The following is a 14,222-nucleotide window of genomic DNA, read 5'->3' on the forward strand; positions in this document are numbered from 1 at the left end:
GCTCAAATTCGGCTTGAAATTAATTTCGAGCCTAAATCTAGGCTCAAGCTCGGCTTGAAATTAATTCGAGCCGAGCTCGAGCGAGCCTAATTTCGAGTCGAGCCGAGCTCGAGCTCTAAACGAGCCGATTGAAATTCTCGACATTATATAATCAATAGTTTAATTTTTATAGAATATTACCTACAATTTGATGCAACATGTCCAATAGTTCAAAATACAAAATAATTGTAAGAAATGTGAGCTAGGGTGACTGCCTGACTGGGTGAGGGTCAGAGAGAGAGAGAGAGGGAAAAAAATTAGAGATTTGGGAATTTGAATGTTATTATGTTTTAGGGTTATGTGCAATAGTGAAAGTCTGAAAGAGAGAGTGTGTTATGTAAATTTAGAGTTGGGCTCAATTGCACGGTTGTACTTGTTGGGTTTATTTTATGGGCCAACAATAATGGCCCAAATTAAATTAAAGCCAATATAATTAAAATACATTATATTTATAAATATTATATATATATATATTTTCGAGCTTTCGAGCTTTTCGAGCCTAATTTGAACGAGCCGAGTAATACTCAAGCTCGGCTTGAAATGAATTTCGAGCCTTTTATTTTGTTCAAGCTCGGCTCATTTAATTTCGAGTCGAGCTCGAGCGAGCCGAATATCGAGCCGAACACGAGTCGAACGCGAGCCGGCTCGCTCGTTTGCCAAGCCGCTACATGTGACCTCCTCATCTGTGTGACTACTAATTTAATCAAAGTAGTGAGATAAAATAATGAAGGTAAAAACCAAATATCTCTTACTTTTGTACTTGCCCTTGGAATGTGGCAACTATTAAAATAACCTTTGGCTGATGAGCCATTTATTTCCACGCTGCAAAAGGGCTTAAGTGGTAACTCTCATTTACAACATCAAGGAGATATTTTCTTAAAAAAAAATAGAAAAAAAAAATGCATGTCGCCTACTTTTATAAAAAGAGATCCCTTCAATTATTCTTAGGAACGTGATATAAAGAGGGCACATTACTCATCATTATTATAAAAATTTGGAGCCAATTGTGAATGATCTGCAAATTGCAACTGCATTAAATAGTGTGAATATACTTAATGGAACATAATTTATCCATCTATCTGAAGGTACATTAGCCGCCAATGACTTTTCTGCACGATGCTTGCATTTGAGTAAGAGTTTTTTTGTGTTTAAAAAAAAAAAAGAAAAATTTAGCTAAAATCCTCAGCATGCAAACATATATTAATTGTAGCCAAAAGCAAAGCAAAAAGTTTTAATAGATTTTAGAGAAATATGTCGGTGCTTAGATCATTTAGAAAAAGATGTTTACAGAGCTAGGCCAAATAAGTATAACATTTGTAGAGAATATTTTAATTTTTCTACAAGAATATCAAATTTCAATGTCTAACTAATATTTATCTCATATAGCAGGAATCATCAACTCATCCCAAATAACCAAGCGCCAAACTGCTTTGGTCAAGTGTTTTAGGGTTCAAATAGAGTGAGCTCGCTCCATGGAATGGTCCAAAACTAAAGCCCACATCAAGAAGTTAGACCAAGGATAGGTTTACAAGTGTAGGGCAATGGTATTGTGAATGCATTGGTGAGTCCCTCTCTCACCCTCTTAAATGCTTCCACTCTCTCCTCACTCTTCTCCATGCTATAATATATATATACATTCCATTGCCATGCACCAACCCCTACTTATTCTACTCTTTACTTCTAGCCTGCCTCCCCCTTTCTCTCTCTCGTCTTCTCTCTCTCTCTCTCATATTTACATGATCCCTTCACACTAAATAGACGTCTTCCTAGCTAATTAGTGTGCTAAAGTAGAGAGAAAGAGAGGGTTTGAAATGGAGGGGCTTTTGGAGTGAGTTTCTGGTCTTATGCTTGGCCTTTCATGAGCTCTCTAGTAAAATTAGCTTTTGCATGTCTCACTTGCACTTGCACGTTTTGTAAAGTTTCCTCTCTCTTCATCTTCTCTCTTCTCGATCTCGCTCTCTCGTCTCTCTCCTCTCCTTACATACACAGCACACACAACACTGTTCACTATTCTAAGAGGTGGAGATAACACAAAGAACTAATATTTTCTTCGTAAATAATTTTTCACCTGTTCCATCAAAAGTTAGGTTAGAACTTTTTGGTTTTGTTTTTCCGCCTTTTTTTAAAAAGTAGTAGTTACATATTCTGCAGTACAATTAATTTGTGATCATGTTTATTATTACAAGGTGGAGCCATCATAGGGTCAATATCAGGTGCACTCAAAGGCCAAACCACAGAGACCGGGCTCTTACGAGGAGCTGGAATTGGTGCTGTGGCTGGTGCAGTTGTCTCTTTAGAAGTTCTCGAGTCATGTCTCCAGGGAGAACTATTATCCAAAGTATGGCTAATTTTATTAATCAAGTCAAATCAAATCTCTTTTCCTTTTTTTCTAATCTCTCTTTCTTTCTTTCTTTGGTTTCTTTCTTTTTTTTTTGTGTATTAATATGCTAAATAAAAGAATAACTAGAAGGTAATTTACATATTGAATAGTAACTATAACGATGAAAAAGAATTAATAACATATCTGTGACACTAACTTAAGTGAGGGCAAAGTAATTTTTCACAATTATTTAAGGATAATGACATGATTTGGGAAATTTTGAGATATTTTGTAGAAGACTTGATCTGACTAGCTAGAACAACTTTCCCTAATGTTTTTTCTTTTTTGTTTTGTAAATTTATTCCTCTTTCTAAACATAAACATATTGATTCATGGTCCCTATTCACCATGCACCTACATATATGATAATTTATTTTAATTTTATTCCTCCTCTATGTATTGAATGCATGCACACAGGTGGCCATTTTTGGGAGCCTTCTAAATGGGAAAATATTCAGGGAGTGGGTGAGCCCAGCAATTCTCAAGGCCTACCAGTGGCAGGTTGGTAAATAATTGAAAATTTGGCAAAAAAAAATAAATATGGAGACATCCCTCAAGTATTGTCTATTTCGAAATAGACCCCTTAACTTCCTTTCCAGTTGTTCACATCAAACTAATTTTATCAAATGCAATTGTTTTACAAATTTTTTAACTGATAAAATACTGATTCCAATATCTGATACCTTATAAAATTTGTTAGTTATGACAAAATTCTTTAAGATAATCAGCGGTCAATTTCAAAACGGATTGTCGCCGAAATAGGGAGATATATGTTTAACTATATTAATTCTACTACAAGTATCTCTGTCAATCTTGCGATCTGATTGTAGAAACTATTATTATCTCAGATAAATACAATTGAAGCCAGTGACACAGATAATTTCGATTTTCTTGGTGTTGATCGCGAAATTGGATTATTGCCCGAGATCTTAAGAAAATTGCCTGAGTTAGAGATCAGCTGTGGTGAGATTGTGGATTCATGTGGGGAGATGATCTCCTGTGCTATTTGCCTGCAGGTATGCCCATTAAGCCTTAGTAAAAACCAACATGGCTTTTTTTAGCTTTTTTAACTCATATATATGTATATTAGTTGATTGTGTCCTAAAAACATGATTATTCAGAGATGGACATGATTATAAGCATAAGGAAAATGATAGTAACAAAACTAAGTTCACACCATAGGTTGACAAACTATATTGAATCGAGTTGTTATTCATTTAGCAAACTTGGCTAGATTTAATACACATGATCTCTGTACAGCAATTCTCGCTTTATAAACAATACTGTCTTATATACATAAGAAGTCGGGTTTATGAAATGCATATATGACCGTCTGATTTTACGGTGATACACAAGTAAACTGATACTTTTTGAAGGGGATTTAAAGGTTTTCTTTTTGTTATGTTTTATAATTTTTTCTGCAAAATATCACATGCATGTATGGTTATGTATTGAGAGCAATGAATTAATGTGGTGCACATGCATGCACTATATAAGGTGGCTGAGCCAAATGCAGGGTGACTAGGATGTGTTTCCTGTTATGAGAGTGTCAGTTGTGAGTGAAGCACAAGCTAGCTCATGGGAGGGACCATATAAACAAGCTGATGATCCTAGGTTTTGAAATAATCATAACTCAAATTAGTAGCTAGATATGGTTGGTCCACTATATATATTTATGATAAGGATGAAGTTAAACCCAAAGTGCCTTATCTTTAGACCTAGTGTGTTAACTTGACCTGTTCTTTTGTGTAATTTGAAATAGCAACAAAAGTAATTTGATGTTTGTAGCAATTTCCACCTACTTGTACCTTTGCATCAATCAAAAGCACTGGATTTAGGACATGCTTGACTCTGCTATAGGACAGTGCTGTTAGAAAAAGAATTATACAAATTAGACTCGGCAAATTATTTCTTTAATAGAATCAGAAGCACTGAATCGAAACTTTCGCCTCTTAAGGCTCAGAACTCTAAAAGTGCTTAGACATTTTGACATGAACAAATCTATACCAGTAGGCATATGTTATTCATCATACTGATGCATGCAAACTTATTTTTTATGTGCAGGACTTTAAGAAGGGAGAGAGTGCAAGGAGAATGCCAAAATGTGGGCATTTGTTTCATACACTCTGCATAGACAGATGGCTAGTGAGACATGGATCTTGCCCTGTTTGTAGGCAAGATGCATGTTTAGAGCACCATTGAGATATCTTATCACTTAGTAGCTTCTCTCCTAAGTTTTAAACAGGCTACTACTCGGATTACACAGAAATCAATGGGTTTATCAAACTGTTAAACAATCAGCAAGGGTACTTGTAAAAAGGGTTTGCAGTTTGGAAAAGATCGAACAGCCTTCCTTCTCCAAAAAAATCGACAAACAAAATGGATCGGAAGCCAAAATAAACTTTCGGGCCCAAACAGTAGAAGCTCTAGTCTGAAGTCTGAACTTCTGTGTATTTTGTATGACGAAACTATTGTGGAGGATGTCAATGAGAAAGTTATTAGTGCTTTTGGGAATGACAAAGAAGGAATACCTCGACTTTGTTGATCTGAATCCGAGTCCTACTCTGCAAAAGACAAATAATTATCATCTATTTCAGAACCTGGACTTGATTGCCAAAACAGTAAATAACAATAAAGATTACCTTTTGAGAGAACTAAATTACACACTGGTGTTGCTTTGGAACCTACTCATCACATAAGAATAACCTCCAGAGTAAAGAATTCAAGATTTCTACCAAGCTAAAGCTCACAGGTCCTATGCTGTTCAGCTGTCTGAATGTACAGTTAATCTGAAGGAAGAAGGATGGGATGTAATAATCTATAAAGGCAAATACTTGCAAATATAACGAATCAAAAGGCCCCATTGAAACACACCACAAAAGACTTTTTTCTTTCTGCAGAAAAATAAACCACAAAGGACTTAACAGAGGCACAAATACATCAATAAACACAGAGTCTGAAGACTCCACTATAACACTGCACATGTCACAAAAGACTCTAACACATCAAATAAACAAAATCTGAAGGACATAGTACAGCATGCCACAACTTTTTTTTTTTTTTTTTTTGGGTGTGTGTGTGTGCAGAGAATATACACACCAAAACGAACTTGAATACATTAAATAAACACAGAGTTTGAAGGACCCATTAAAACATACCATAATTTTCCTTCTTCCTTTTCTTTTTTTTTTTTTTTTTTGAGAACAAGTACGCTACCAAGGACTTGAATACATCCATAAACACGCGTAATCAGAAGGAACCATTAAAACACACCACAACTCTTTTCTCAACCAACTAGGCAGAAGTAGATCGGAAGTTTCCTGTTTGAGAAAGGTAGCGTTAGCTAAGTAAGAGTAAGTAACCAGATCAAGGGCTCTCTCCCCTAGACCACCAGGTTAGTTAGATGCATGCATGGAAACCTTGGTTCAATGGCAATAGGAAGTAGGGGGCAAGGGCCAAGTAAGCACACTTTTTTTTACCACTATTTATTTTTCTCTTTTGTTTTCTTGTTTTGTTTTGTTTTGTTCTTTTTTTTTTTTTCTTTTTTTTTTTTCTGCTTTTTGTATGTTTGTTTGTTTGTTTTCCTTTTGTTTCTTTTTTTTTTTTTTTGAGGCTGATAAGAGCCCCCTAATAAAAACCAACACCAAAAGGTAAATGAACACAGATCCATAAAATTGTGCTAAAACAAAATAGACCACAACAAATATACCTCCAGTTCTGTCCTTCTGTGCAAAATGTAAAACCAAATCTCCGATCAAATTCCTCAAACTTGAGTACGCCAATGATCAAAAACGAGGAGTCTTGGATGCTGCCAATCTGAAATGAGATTATTTTGAAGTGGTTAGTTAGCTCACAGGAAGTCACCGAAAGTGTAAGTGCTAATGCTTAGTCCTTAGGATGAGATTTCTCAATCACTTATTAAGGTAAAAATTGAATCAAAATGTAGAAAAAATAATTTATGTACTATTGCAGAGTCTATGCATAGCAGCAAAAAATAAAATCAAGATTGCTCATAACAGATTGATTAGTAAATAACACAGATGTAGTTTTGAGAACATATTCTATATTTCTATCTAGTGAGATATCATGGGTTCTCTGCAGTAAAATGTTTATTACCGAGTCAAAATAGTTCATAAGGAAACTTTATTAAGAAAAAGAAAACCTCTTCTAGACTTTGTTTTACTACTTATCAGGAGCTTATTGAGCACAATTGTACCTATGAGGTAGGTTTTTCATCCCACTTTATACCAACAAACTAAAATAAAAAAAACGAAAATCATGTAAGGAATAAAAAGTTTTGATGGATAGACCTTTATTAGAAACTATTCTTGAGGTACATAAATTTTACCAAATTCGTAAGTGTGAATCAATGAAGATAGGATAAAATACGTAACATAAGAACATAAGGTTCTACAGAATCTAATAGGCCATAATGAACATCCAAGTATTGACTGACTCATAAAACAGTGAAATCAAGTATATGCCATGGGAATAAACAGAAAAGGTGGAGGAGCAATTGCAGCTGGTAGTCTTTACCTCATTTTGATTTTAATACTTCTCCTTCGATGCAAATGGCAGCGATGTAAGAAATCTTTGGGAAGTCATGGTTGTCATCTAGGCACCGTTGCTTCAACAGTGGATTGCATCCACGTATAGACAATCTTTCGAGTGAAGGTGGCAGACCATTTTGAGGCAGAGAAGTTATCAAAGGACAATTTTCAATGCATAATTCCATGAGGAAGTTAAGAGTATTTAGATCCTCAGGGAGGTATGGGAGCTCTTTGCAGTTCCGGATGCTCAAATGTTGGAGTTTGCTGAAGTGCAAAAGCTGTAGCTGCTTGGTTAGAAATCTCTGGCAACCATCTATATCCAGAATTCTCAGAGAGTGAAGCTTTGTAAATAGATCAAGTGTGAGAACAGATGTGTTCACCAGATAAAGGTGATCGACAGATGTAAGGTGCTTAAAGGAGTCCACTGGATTCAGTTTGCGATCTTCATCAAAATTTGCATGTGAACAACCAATTATCTTTACAGTCTCAATAGCCTGGAGAATTGGATTCTGATCATCGGACCAAGCACCCTGAGTAATAAAACACTCGCTGATTTCAATCGTCTTGAGAGACACGTAAAAATGAGAGATAAGCAGCTTGGGACAATCAAAAATAGTCAACTCTTTTAGTGCAGTGAGTGCTCGAAACCCTTTGGCCAGATCAGATTTGAGATTTTCACAGTTCCTGAGTGATAACTTTCCAAGACGTCTTAAGAGTCGTTGTTGCCGAAACAAGCCTATACTTAGGGTACTCAACTTTGAGCAGCTACTAATATACAAGGTTGAGAGGGTTGGGAGAAAAGAACCTGTCCCCACCACCTCAAAATCATCTGTCAAGCCCTCATTCCATATTGTTGGAAGTTCTTCCAGTCCAGCATCTTCAATAATCAATTTTGTTAATGTAGGGGGAAGATCTGGTAGCAAACAAAGCTGCGGGCAGTTCCTTATCTCGAGTTCAAAGAGTCGAGGAAGAAATAGTTGATTTAAGCTTTCCCCAAGAAATCTTAAGTTTGGACACTTGCTGATGTACATGGAAGAAATTGTTGGCAATGCCAATGGATTCCCTTTGCTGTTGCTACTGCTGCTTTCCGGTAGTGAGACCTCTGGACAGCATGCATTGAAGAATGCTGTAAGAGAAACCAGCCCAACATTTTCTAGAATGACATTCTCAAGTTGAGGGATGTAAGGAAATCTTTCTAGAGTGGGACAATTTCGAACAACAAGCTCACAAAGGCAAGGAAAAAACTGACCATCCTCTACCCCCGTCCACTCTTTTAAATTTGGCAGGTCATCAATCGAAAGTTTCTTCAACCTTGGAAATCCTTTTTTAACTGAGTCATGACTAAGTGATTGACTGCTAACTTTTTCCAATGCATGCATACCTTTAATCTCTAGGATCTCAAGTTCGGGCAGCAGCTCCAAAGGTGGGAGGTTTTGCCAATTAACACAACCAATTACGTACATGGATCTTACGTTGGAAAGACAATTATTTGTCAGCATCCACGTGGGTGATCTAAGACCGACATAACTATCAATTCTTAGCTCTTTAAGATTGTCATGTGGCTGAAGGCATTGCAAGACTTTCTCATCCAGAGTAGTTTGTGCATCATCTAATTGTCGTATGCCTCGTCCCTCAGAATCCCATGATAACCACAGTGAAGTTAGGTGCTTTGATTTCTTCAAAATCCCCTCTTTAACCTCCCCAACCTTGACAAGATGGAGATCCGCAATATGGAGAACACCTCTAAGTTCGGTCATGCACGCGAGGGCGTTTAAATCGTTGCTCTTCCCAGCAGGAAAGTTCTCTAGCTCCTGAAGGTTTGTAAGCTTTAGGATTTGAGATATTCCTGAAATTGTCACAATGTCTGCACAAATGTGTCTTAAGTTAATCAATCTATTCATCTTTTCTGGCAGTTGCTGAAGAGGGCACCATTTAACATTCAACACCTGCAGATGGTAAAGCGAGCATAGGTCTTGAGGCAACGACCTTACTCTGTTACCACATAAATCCAAGTATCGCAGGTGTTTTAAATTATCGATCGAGCTCGGCAACTCTGTCATGCATGTATGAGATAAATCCAGCACTCTTATGCTTTTGACCTGTTGGAATATGGAGTCGAGAAGACCACAGAATCGGACAGAATCTTTATACCCACCGAAAAATAAAACAGTGCGCAGATGCTTTAGATTAAAATAATTGTTCGCTAGTGCATGCTCTAGTTGCAGTAGATCATCAGTCCTAGCAGTTATATGACAAGCTGTTCTTGACGGGATTCCCCACGGCCAGTCAGTAAATGTGAAGAACTCATTGGAACCAATTGATTGTGCCAATTCACGGATCAAGCTATGCATCATATATTTACCATTCCAAACAGGTCGAAAGAATGATCTATCAATTAATTCCTCGAAGCAGCGATTCCCAACATCCTCCGGTCTTTCCACACCGCTAGGAGGGATAAAGCCTTGTGCCACCCACATTTGGACTACCTTATCTTTCTCGAGAATGTAACCTTGAGGAAACACTGCGCAGTAAACAAAACAATGCTTTAGCTGTCCATTTAGATACTTATAACTCAACCAAAGGGAGGGGAATATGATATTCTCATCTCTTTTACCTAAGCTCCACAAATCACTCTGCCGGATTTGATTCCAGTAGCCCTCATCTTTGTTTCGCCTTAACACACTTCCCAGTAGTTTGGCGGCCAAGGGTGAGCCGTCCAGCCTACTAGCAATCTCCCAACCTATTTCTTCCAACCTCGACTTCTCTTTAACCTTGTCGGACGTCCTGCCGACATTCTTTCCCAAGTTAGAGTGCTCTTCAGGGTCATCTCCTCCGAACGCACAGTGTTTGAACAGCCGCCAATAATCGTCAGTATCCAAACCACTTAACGTCACCTGTCCCATCGTCTCTATTTGTTTCACCACAGACCGAATCTGCGAAGTCAGCAAAACTACGCTTCTCTTCGCTGCTAACTTAAAGGGCTTGCACAGGTCGTCCCAATTTTCGGAATAAATCTCTTCCCAAACGTCATCGAGGACGAGCATAAACCTCTTGCCCGTCAACAGACGGACGAGATCCGCATGCGCGTCCTCTAAAGTGTCGTAGTCCTTACGAGGCAGCAGCTGCTCTCCATCTAAAGCCCTCTGTATCATCTTTACGGTCAGCTTTCTGACATTAAATTTTTCAGACACGTAAACCCAAATCCTCATTGGGAATTCTCGCTTGACAAATTCGTGATTGTAGATGAGCTGCGCAAGGGCGGTCTTACCGATTCCTGCTGTGCCTACAATGGAAAGGACACCGAAACCTGATCTGTACTGGAAATTTTCTCCTCGCTCGAGCATTTCGAGTATTTGTCGCACCTCACCTTCTCGCCCGAACATGCCTGCTAGAGGTAGCAGTGAGCTCGTCTCCCGGGTATCCTGGTCACCGTGTTCTGGTTCCGAACTTAGGAAATGAAACGTATTAATGAAACTAGTAACTACTCCTTGAAGATTATCGACGGTTTTTTCCAACATATCAATGCCAATGTTCCCATGAAAAAGCTTAAAAAGAGAGAAAAATGAATGAAATAAGTAAATAACTGAAAATCTTTGAGGATTTTAAAAATTACCGGCGGTGAAATTACTAACCTTGATCTTGCGAGATTCGCGCTCCAGAAGCTTGCACTCGAGATTGTCGAGGACGTCGTCCGCCAAGTAAATAGCATCTTTCAGCTCCGTCAGCTGAGCTTGCTGCTCCTGAGTGAAATGATAGGTCCGTCGCCGCTCGGCGGCCGTGAGGATGGACTGGATGGTTGGGAGGAGCTGATTCAGCCGGTCCAGCTTCTGCTTGAGGTGCTTGCGGTTCGGGAAGAAAGTGAGACCCTTGTTGACCAGCTTCGTGACCATTACGGAAATGAAGGCAGACGCGAAAAACCCCAGCACCGGCTCCATCTCTTCCTTCTTGCTTGCTGCTTTGCCGTGAGACGGGGAGGAGGAGGAAGGAGACTACAACAATACACCAATGGCTGTTTGAAATTTTTCTATAAAAAAAGAGCAAAATATCCTTCTTATATATTAATTTTTTTTTACCTTTCAATCCAACCAATCAAAGAGAAATATCCCAATCACACTCTATGAATACGCTATAAATCAAACACTCACCTATCTAAGAATTTAAAAAATTTTTCAAAAAGAATCATATAAAAAAATTGCTAATTTGAATGGACAAAGTGTAGGATTTATACCATACTTACATATACCTGATATACAGATAGCATTATTCAGTTCAAATATTATCAACTAAAACACCGGTCAACTTTGGCAAGGAAAAAGCAAAAAAAAAAAAAAAGAAGAATATTATATGTGAGTGCACTTTCAAATTTTAAAATTCTTTTTTTTTTTTACAAATATACATTGGTTCAAAAGTGTATGCTTTTTCCTGCCAAAGTTGACCAAGCATAGACTGTTGTAGTTTCTTATATAATATTCCCTTTTTTTTTTTTTTGCTTTTTCCTGCCAAAGTTGACTAAGCATGGAATGTTGAAGTTGACTAAGCATAGAATGTTGTAGTTGGCCCCATGTGTGTCAGAGATTGTAAGATTTATAACCTATTCATAAAAATTGATCACTGAAAATATAAGACTTAATAACAATCTGAAAGAAATAATTAATTACTATTCTGACAATTATATAAAACTTCTAATTTAGAAAAATTAAAAGAAAAGTAGAAAAGCAGATGCTCCAAGAGACGTGTATGAAGTTTGCTTGAAGTCCATCTTGATTCATACATAACAAGAAATTAAAACAATTCATGTATTGATGTACGATGAATCCTTATTCTCGAATAGATAAAGAATACCACTCCATAAGATTCACCTAAACAATAGCACATTTGCAGATAATTATCCAACTTTAAGAAGCCAGCATTAACCATCCAAACAATCCATCCATGCAATTAGTCATTTGAATCCTAAGTCCATCAATTTTTTCCGGCAATCATTAGTATTATGAGAGCGAAATGATGCGAATACCATTAGATCGATCTACGTATTCAAAAAAAGAGGATTTAGATCTCAATGCCAAAGAAAAGTTTCATTATGCAAAAGAGAGTTCATCAACATGTATTAAGCGCCTCAAATAAGTGATCAGAATAGTTACAGAGGTTCTGAAGCAGTGCAGCAGGTAAAACAGAGACCACCCGCACATGAAAGCACCTGAAAGTTTTTCATTTCGGTGGAAATCAAGCTCGCAAATTTTCCAATAACTTCAAATACCACTCCACCGACCAACCTGTAATTTACTCTAACACATATAGCTAACAAAACCTGATGGTTCTATAACTGCTTACACCTGACATCGGCAACAAGGTGGCGAATGTGCGGCCCATACCATTTTACGCGCTCTACGTGTTCTATCGAAACGTCCCAAGATAAACCTACAATATAAAGAAATTATTATAATTCATTTGCTTTTCTTTTACCAGAGTAGCCACAGGATATAGCCGATGATTATACTAAGATCATAATTTACCTTCAGACTCTGAAATGCTTTGGATTGATTGGACAACATAGTCTAACCACGAGTTCTCTTCGGAATCATTTACATTCCCGTGTATATGCAATACACCACCTACAGCCCTGTAATAAAACAAGAAGGATGAAAACCATTTCAAATACTTGCTTACTATAAATTATTGTAATACTACAAATTAATGCCATCAAGAAGACAACTACCATAAGTAGAGTGCACAAATTTTTTTTGTTTGCATACTTGTGGGTACCAAACGGTAATCAAGTCCAAAAAGCAAAAATGGAGGCTTTTTGATCTGTTAAATTTATATCTGACTTAAAACTATTCCTCAGTATGCAATCAGCATCATCACACAAATTAAAATAAAAAAAATTGTACCAAAATTTCTAAAGCTACAAATCAGCCAATAGTCTAGAATCATTAAAAGAAGAAGAAGAAAAAAACTTATTGTTGAGAAGCCTCAGCAAGAAGGCATATATCTGCTCAACAGGCAAAAAGAATTAGCTGCAAAAACCATATTATGGATTTCATCGGTACATTAGTTAGAATGTGGCATGATGGATCTAGTAGGTATTTATACTATCAAGTCCAAGACATTGCAAGTAAAATCGAGTCGAAACTGGAGTATCTCTCACCTTAAAGCCCTAACAGCAGTAGCCCAGCTGCACTCACTTGACGGTAGGAGACCAAGGCAAACACGGTCAGCAACTCCCTAATCATATCAGTAGAAATGAACATTAGTAAACCGTAGTATCTGATAACTCGTAACTAGCAACTGTTATGACTTCATCTACTCATGTAAGGACCAAGGACGAAAGCAACAGACTGTCAACTACAAAAAGCGATTCTTCGAGAATGAGGGACTATGGGAGTTATCCTGTAGCTAAATACGACAGAATGAAAAGTAGAACCTAAGGAAACATACTGTGCAAATATAGTATTATTTACTGGCTTTTTTCATTTTTTGCATATTGTATAATAAATTTATGTTGTTGCATGTCAAATTGTCAACAACATGACATGGCTTTTATCGGCACTCCTAGAGAGAGAAATAAGACATACTTGGGGTGCTGTGAGACGATTATCTCCTTCCAGTATGACACACCGATCTGCCACAGAATTGGCATGAATGTTATGTTTAAGAGCCGCTAAAGCATGGGGGTTCCACTCACAGGCATAAACAAATTTTGCATTAGCCCTGAAAAAATAATTTTGCTGTTGATAAACCGTACTAGATCAAGAATCATCTGAATCAAAGTCAAAGAAAGATGGACATACTTAACAAGAAATGGAAGCACGAAATATCCGATACCAGCAAAGAGATCCACAACTGTCTCGTTCTCACAATAAAGTCGAGCCATGCGAAGCTTCTCCGAACGGTTTCCAGAAGAAAACATGCATTTCGTGGCATCAAATGAATAAAGAATCCCATTTTCGTGATGAGTAACCCAGCCATTATCTCCAACCAGAAGCTCTAATGTGCTGTCTCTAGTCCCAGTGGGCAAGATTCTCCCCTGATAAAAAGATTGCCAGATACTCAAAAATAACACAATAACTGAAAACATCAATAGGAATGCAAATGGAATCAACTAAAAAGACATAAAGGATCAAATGAGTTGGATAATTATGTCACAGACTCAAGAACGATAACCTGAGGTGAACTTGATGGATCAAGAAATTCCTCTAATTCCATCTAAGCACAGTGGGCTCAGTAAGACACGTAATATAACTAGTCCCCTA

The 14,222-nt window shown here is 37.4% G+C and overlaps 2 protein-coding genes across 8 annotated transcripts; one reads left to right on the plus strand and one right to left on the minus strand.

Annotated features, from left to right (window-relative positions):
- Window positions 1-2,225: 2,225 nt before the first annotated feature.
- Window positions 2,226-4,669, plus strand: LOC109705075 (NEP1-interacting protein 2-like; the record flags this gene model as incomplete). The annotated part of the gene is made up of 4 exons (XM_020225844.1): window positions 2,226-2,377; window positions 2,837-2,920; window positions 3,268-3,435; window positions 4,484-4,669. Coding segments are annotated over 4 exons (542 nt in total), but the record flags the coding sequence as incomplete, so codon positions are not given.
- LOC109705074 (putative disease resistance protein RGA1) lies at window positions 3,343-14,017 on the minus strand. 7 transcript variants are annotated; one of them, XM_020225842.1, is made up of 11 exons: window positions 13,761-14,017; window positions 13,545-13,680; window positions 13,118-13,194; window positions 12,483-12,589; window positions 10,602-12,387; window positions 9,584-10,514; window positions 6,956-9,490; window positions 6,129-6,235; window positions 5,062-5,208; window positions 4,951-4,983; window positions 3,343-3,429 (listed from the first exon to the last, which is right to left on the minus strand). In XM_020225842.1, exons 5-7 carry the CDS (start codon window positions 10,902-10,904, stop codon window positions 6,957-6,959), a joined length of 3,768 nt encoding a protein of 1,255 aa, XP_020081431.1. In that variant the 5' UTR covers window positions 10,905-12,387; window positions 12,483-12,589; window positions 13,118-13,194; window positions 13,545-13,680; window positions 13,761-14,017; the 3' UTR covers window positions 3,343-3,429; window positions 4,951-4,983; window positions 5,062-5,208; window positions 6,129-6,235; window position 6,956. The 7 variants fall into 7 exon arrangements, with proteins under 7 accessions (XP_020081431.1, XP_020081425.1, XP_020081432.1 ...); XM_020225839.1 differs by adding an exon at window positions 4,228-4,286 and having other exon boundaries at window positions 3,385-3,429; window positions 6,956-10,514; XM_020225836.1 differs by having other exon boundaries at window positions 6,956-10,514.
- Between the last annotated feature and the right edge of the window lie 205 nt (window positions 14,018-14,222).

Source organism: Ananas comosus, unplaced genomic scaffold, assembly GCF_001540865.1.
Source record: "Ananas comosus cultivar F153 unplaced genomic scaffold, ASM154086v1, whole genome shotgun sequence".
NCBI classification, from domain to species: domain Eukaryota; kingdom Viridiplantae; phylum Streptophyta; class Magnoliopsida; order Poales; family Bromeliaceae; genus Ananas; species Ananas comosus.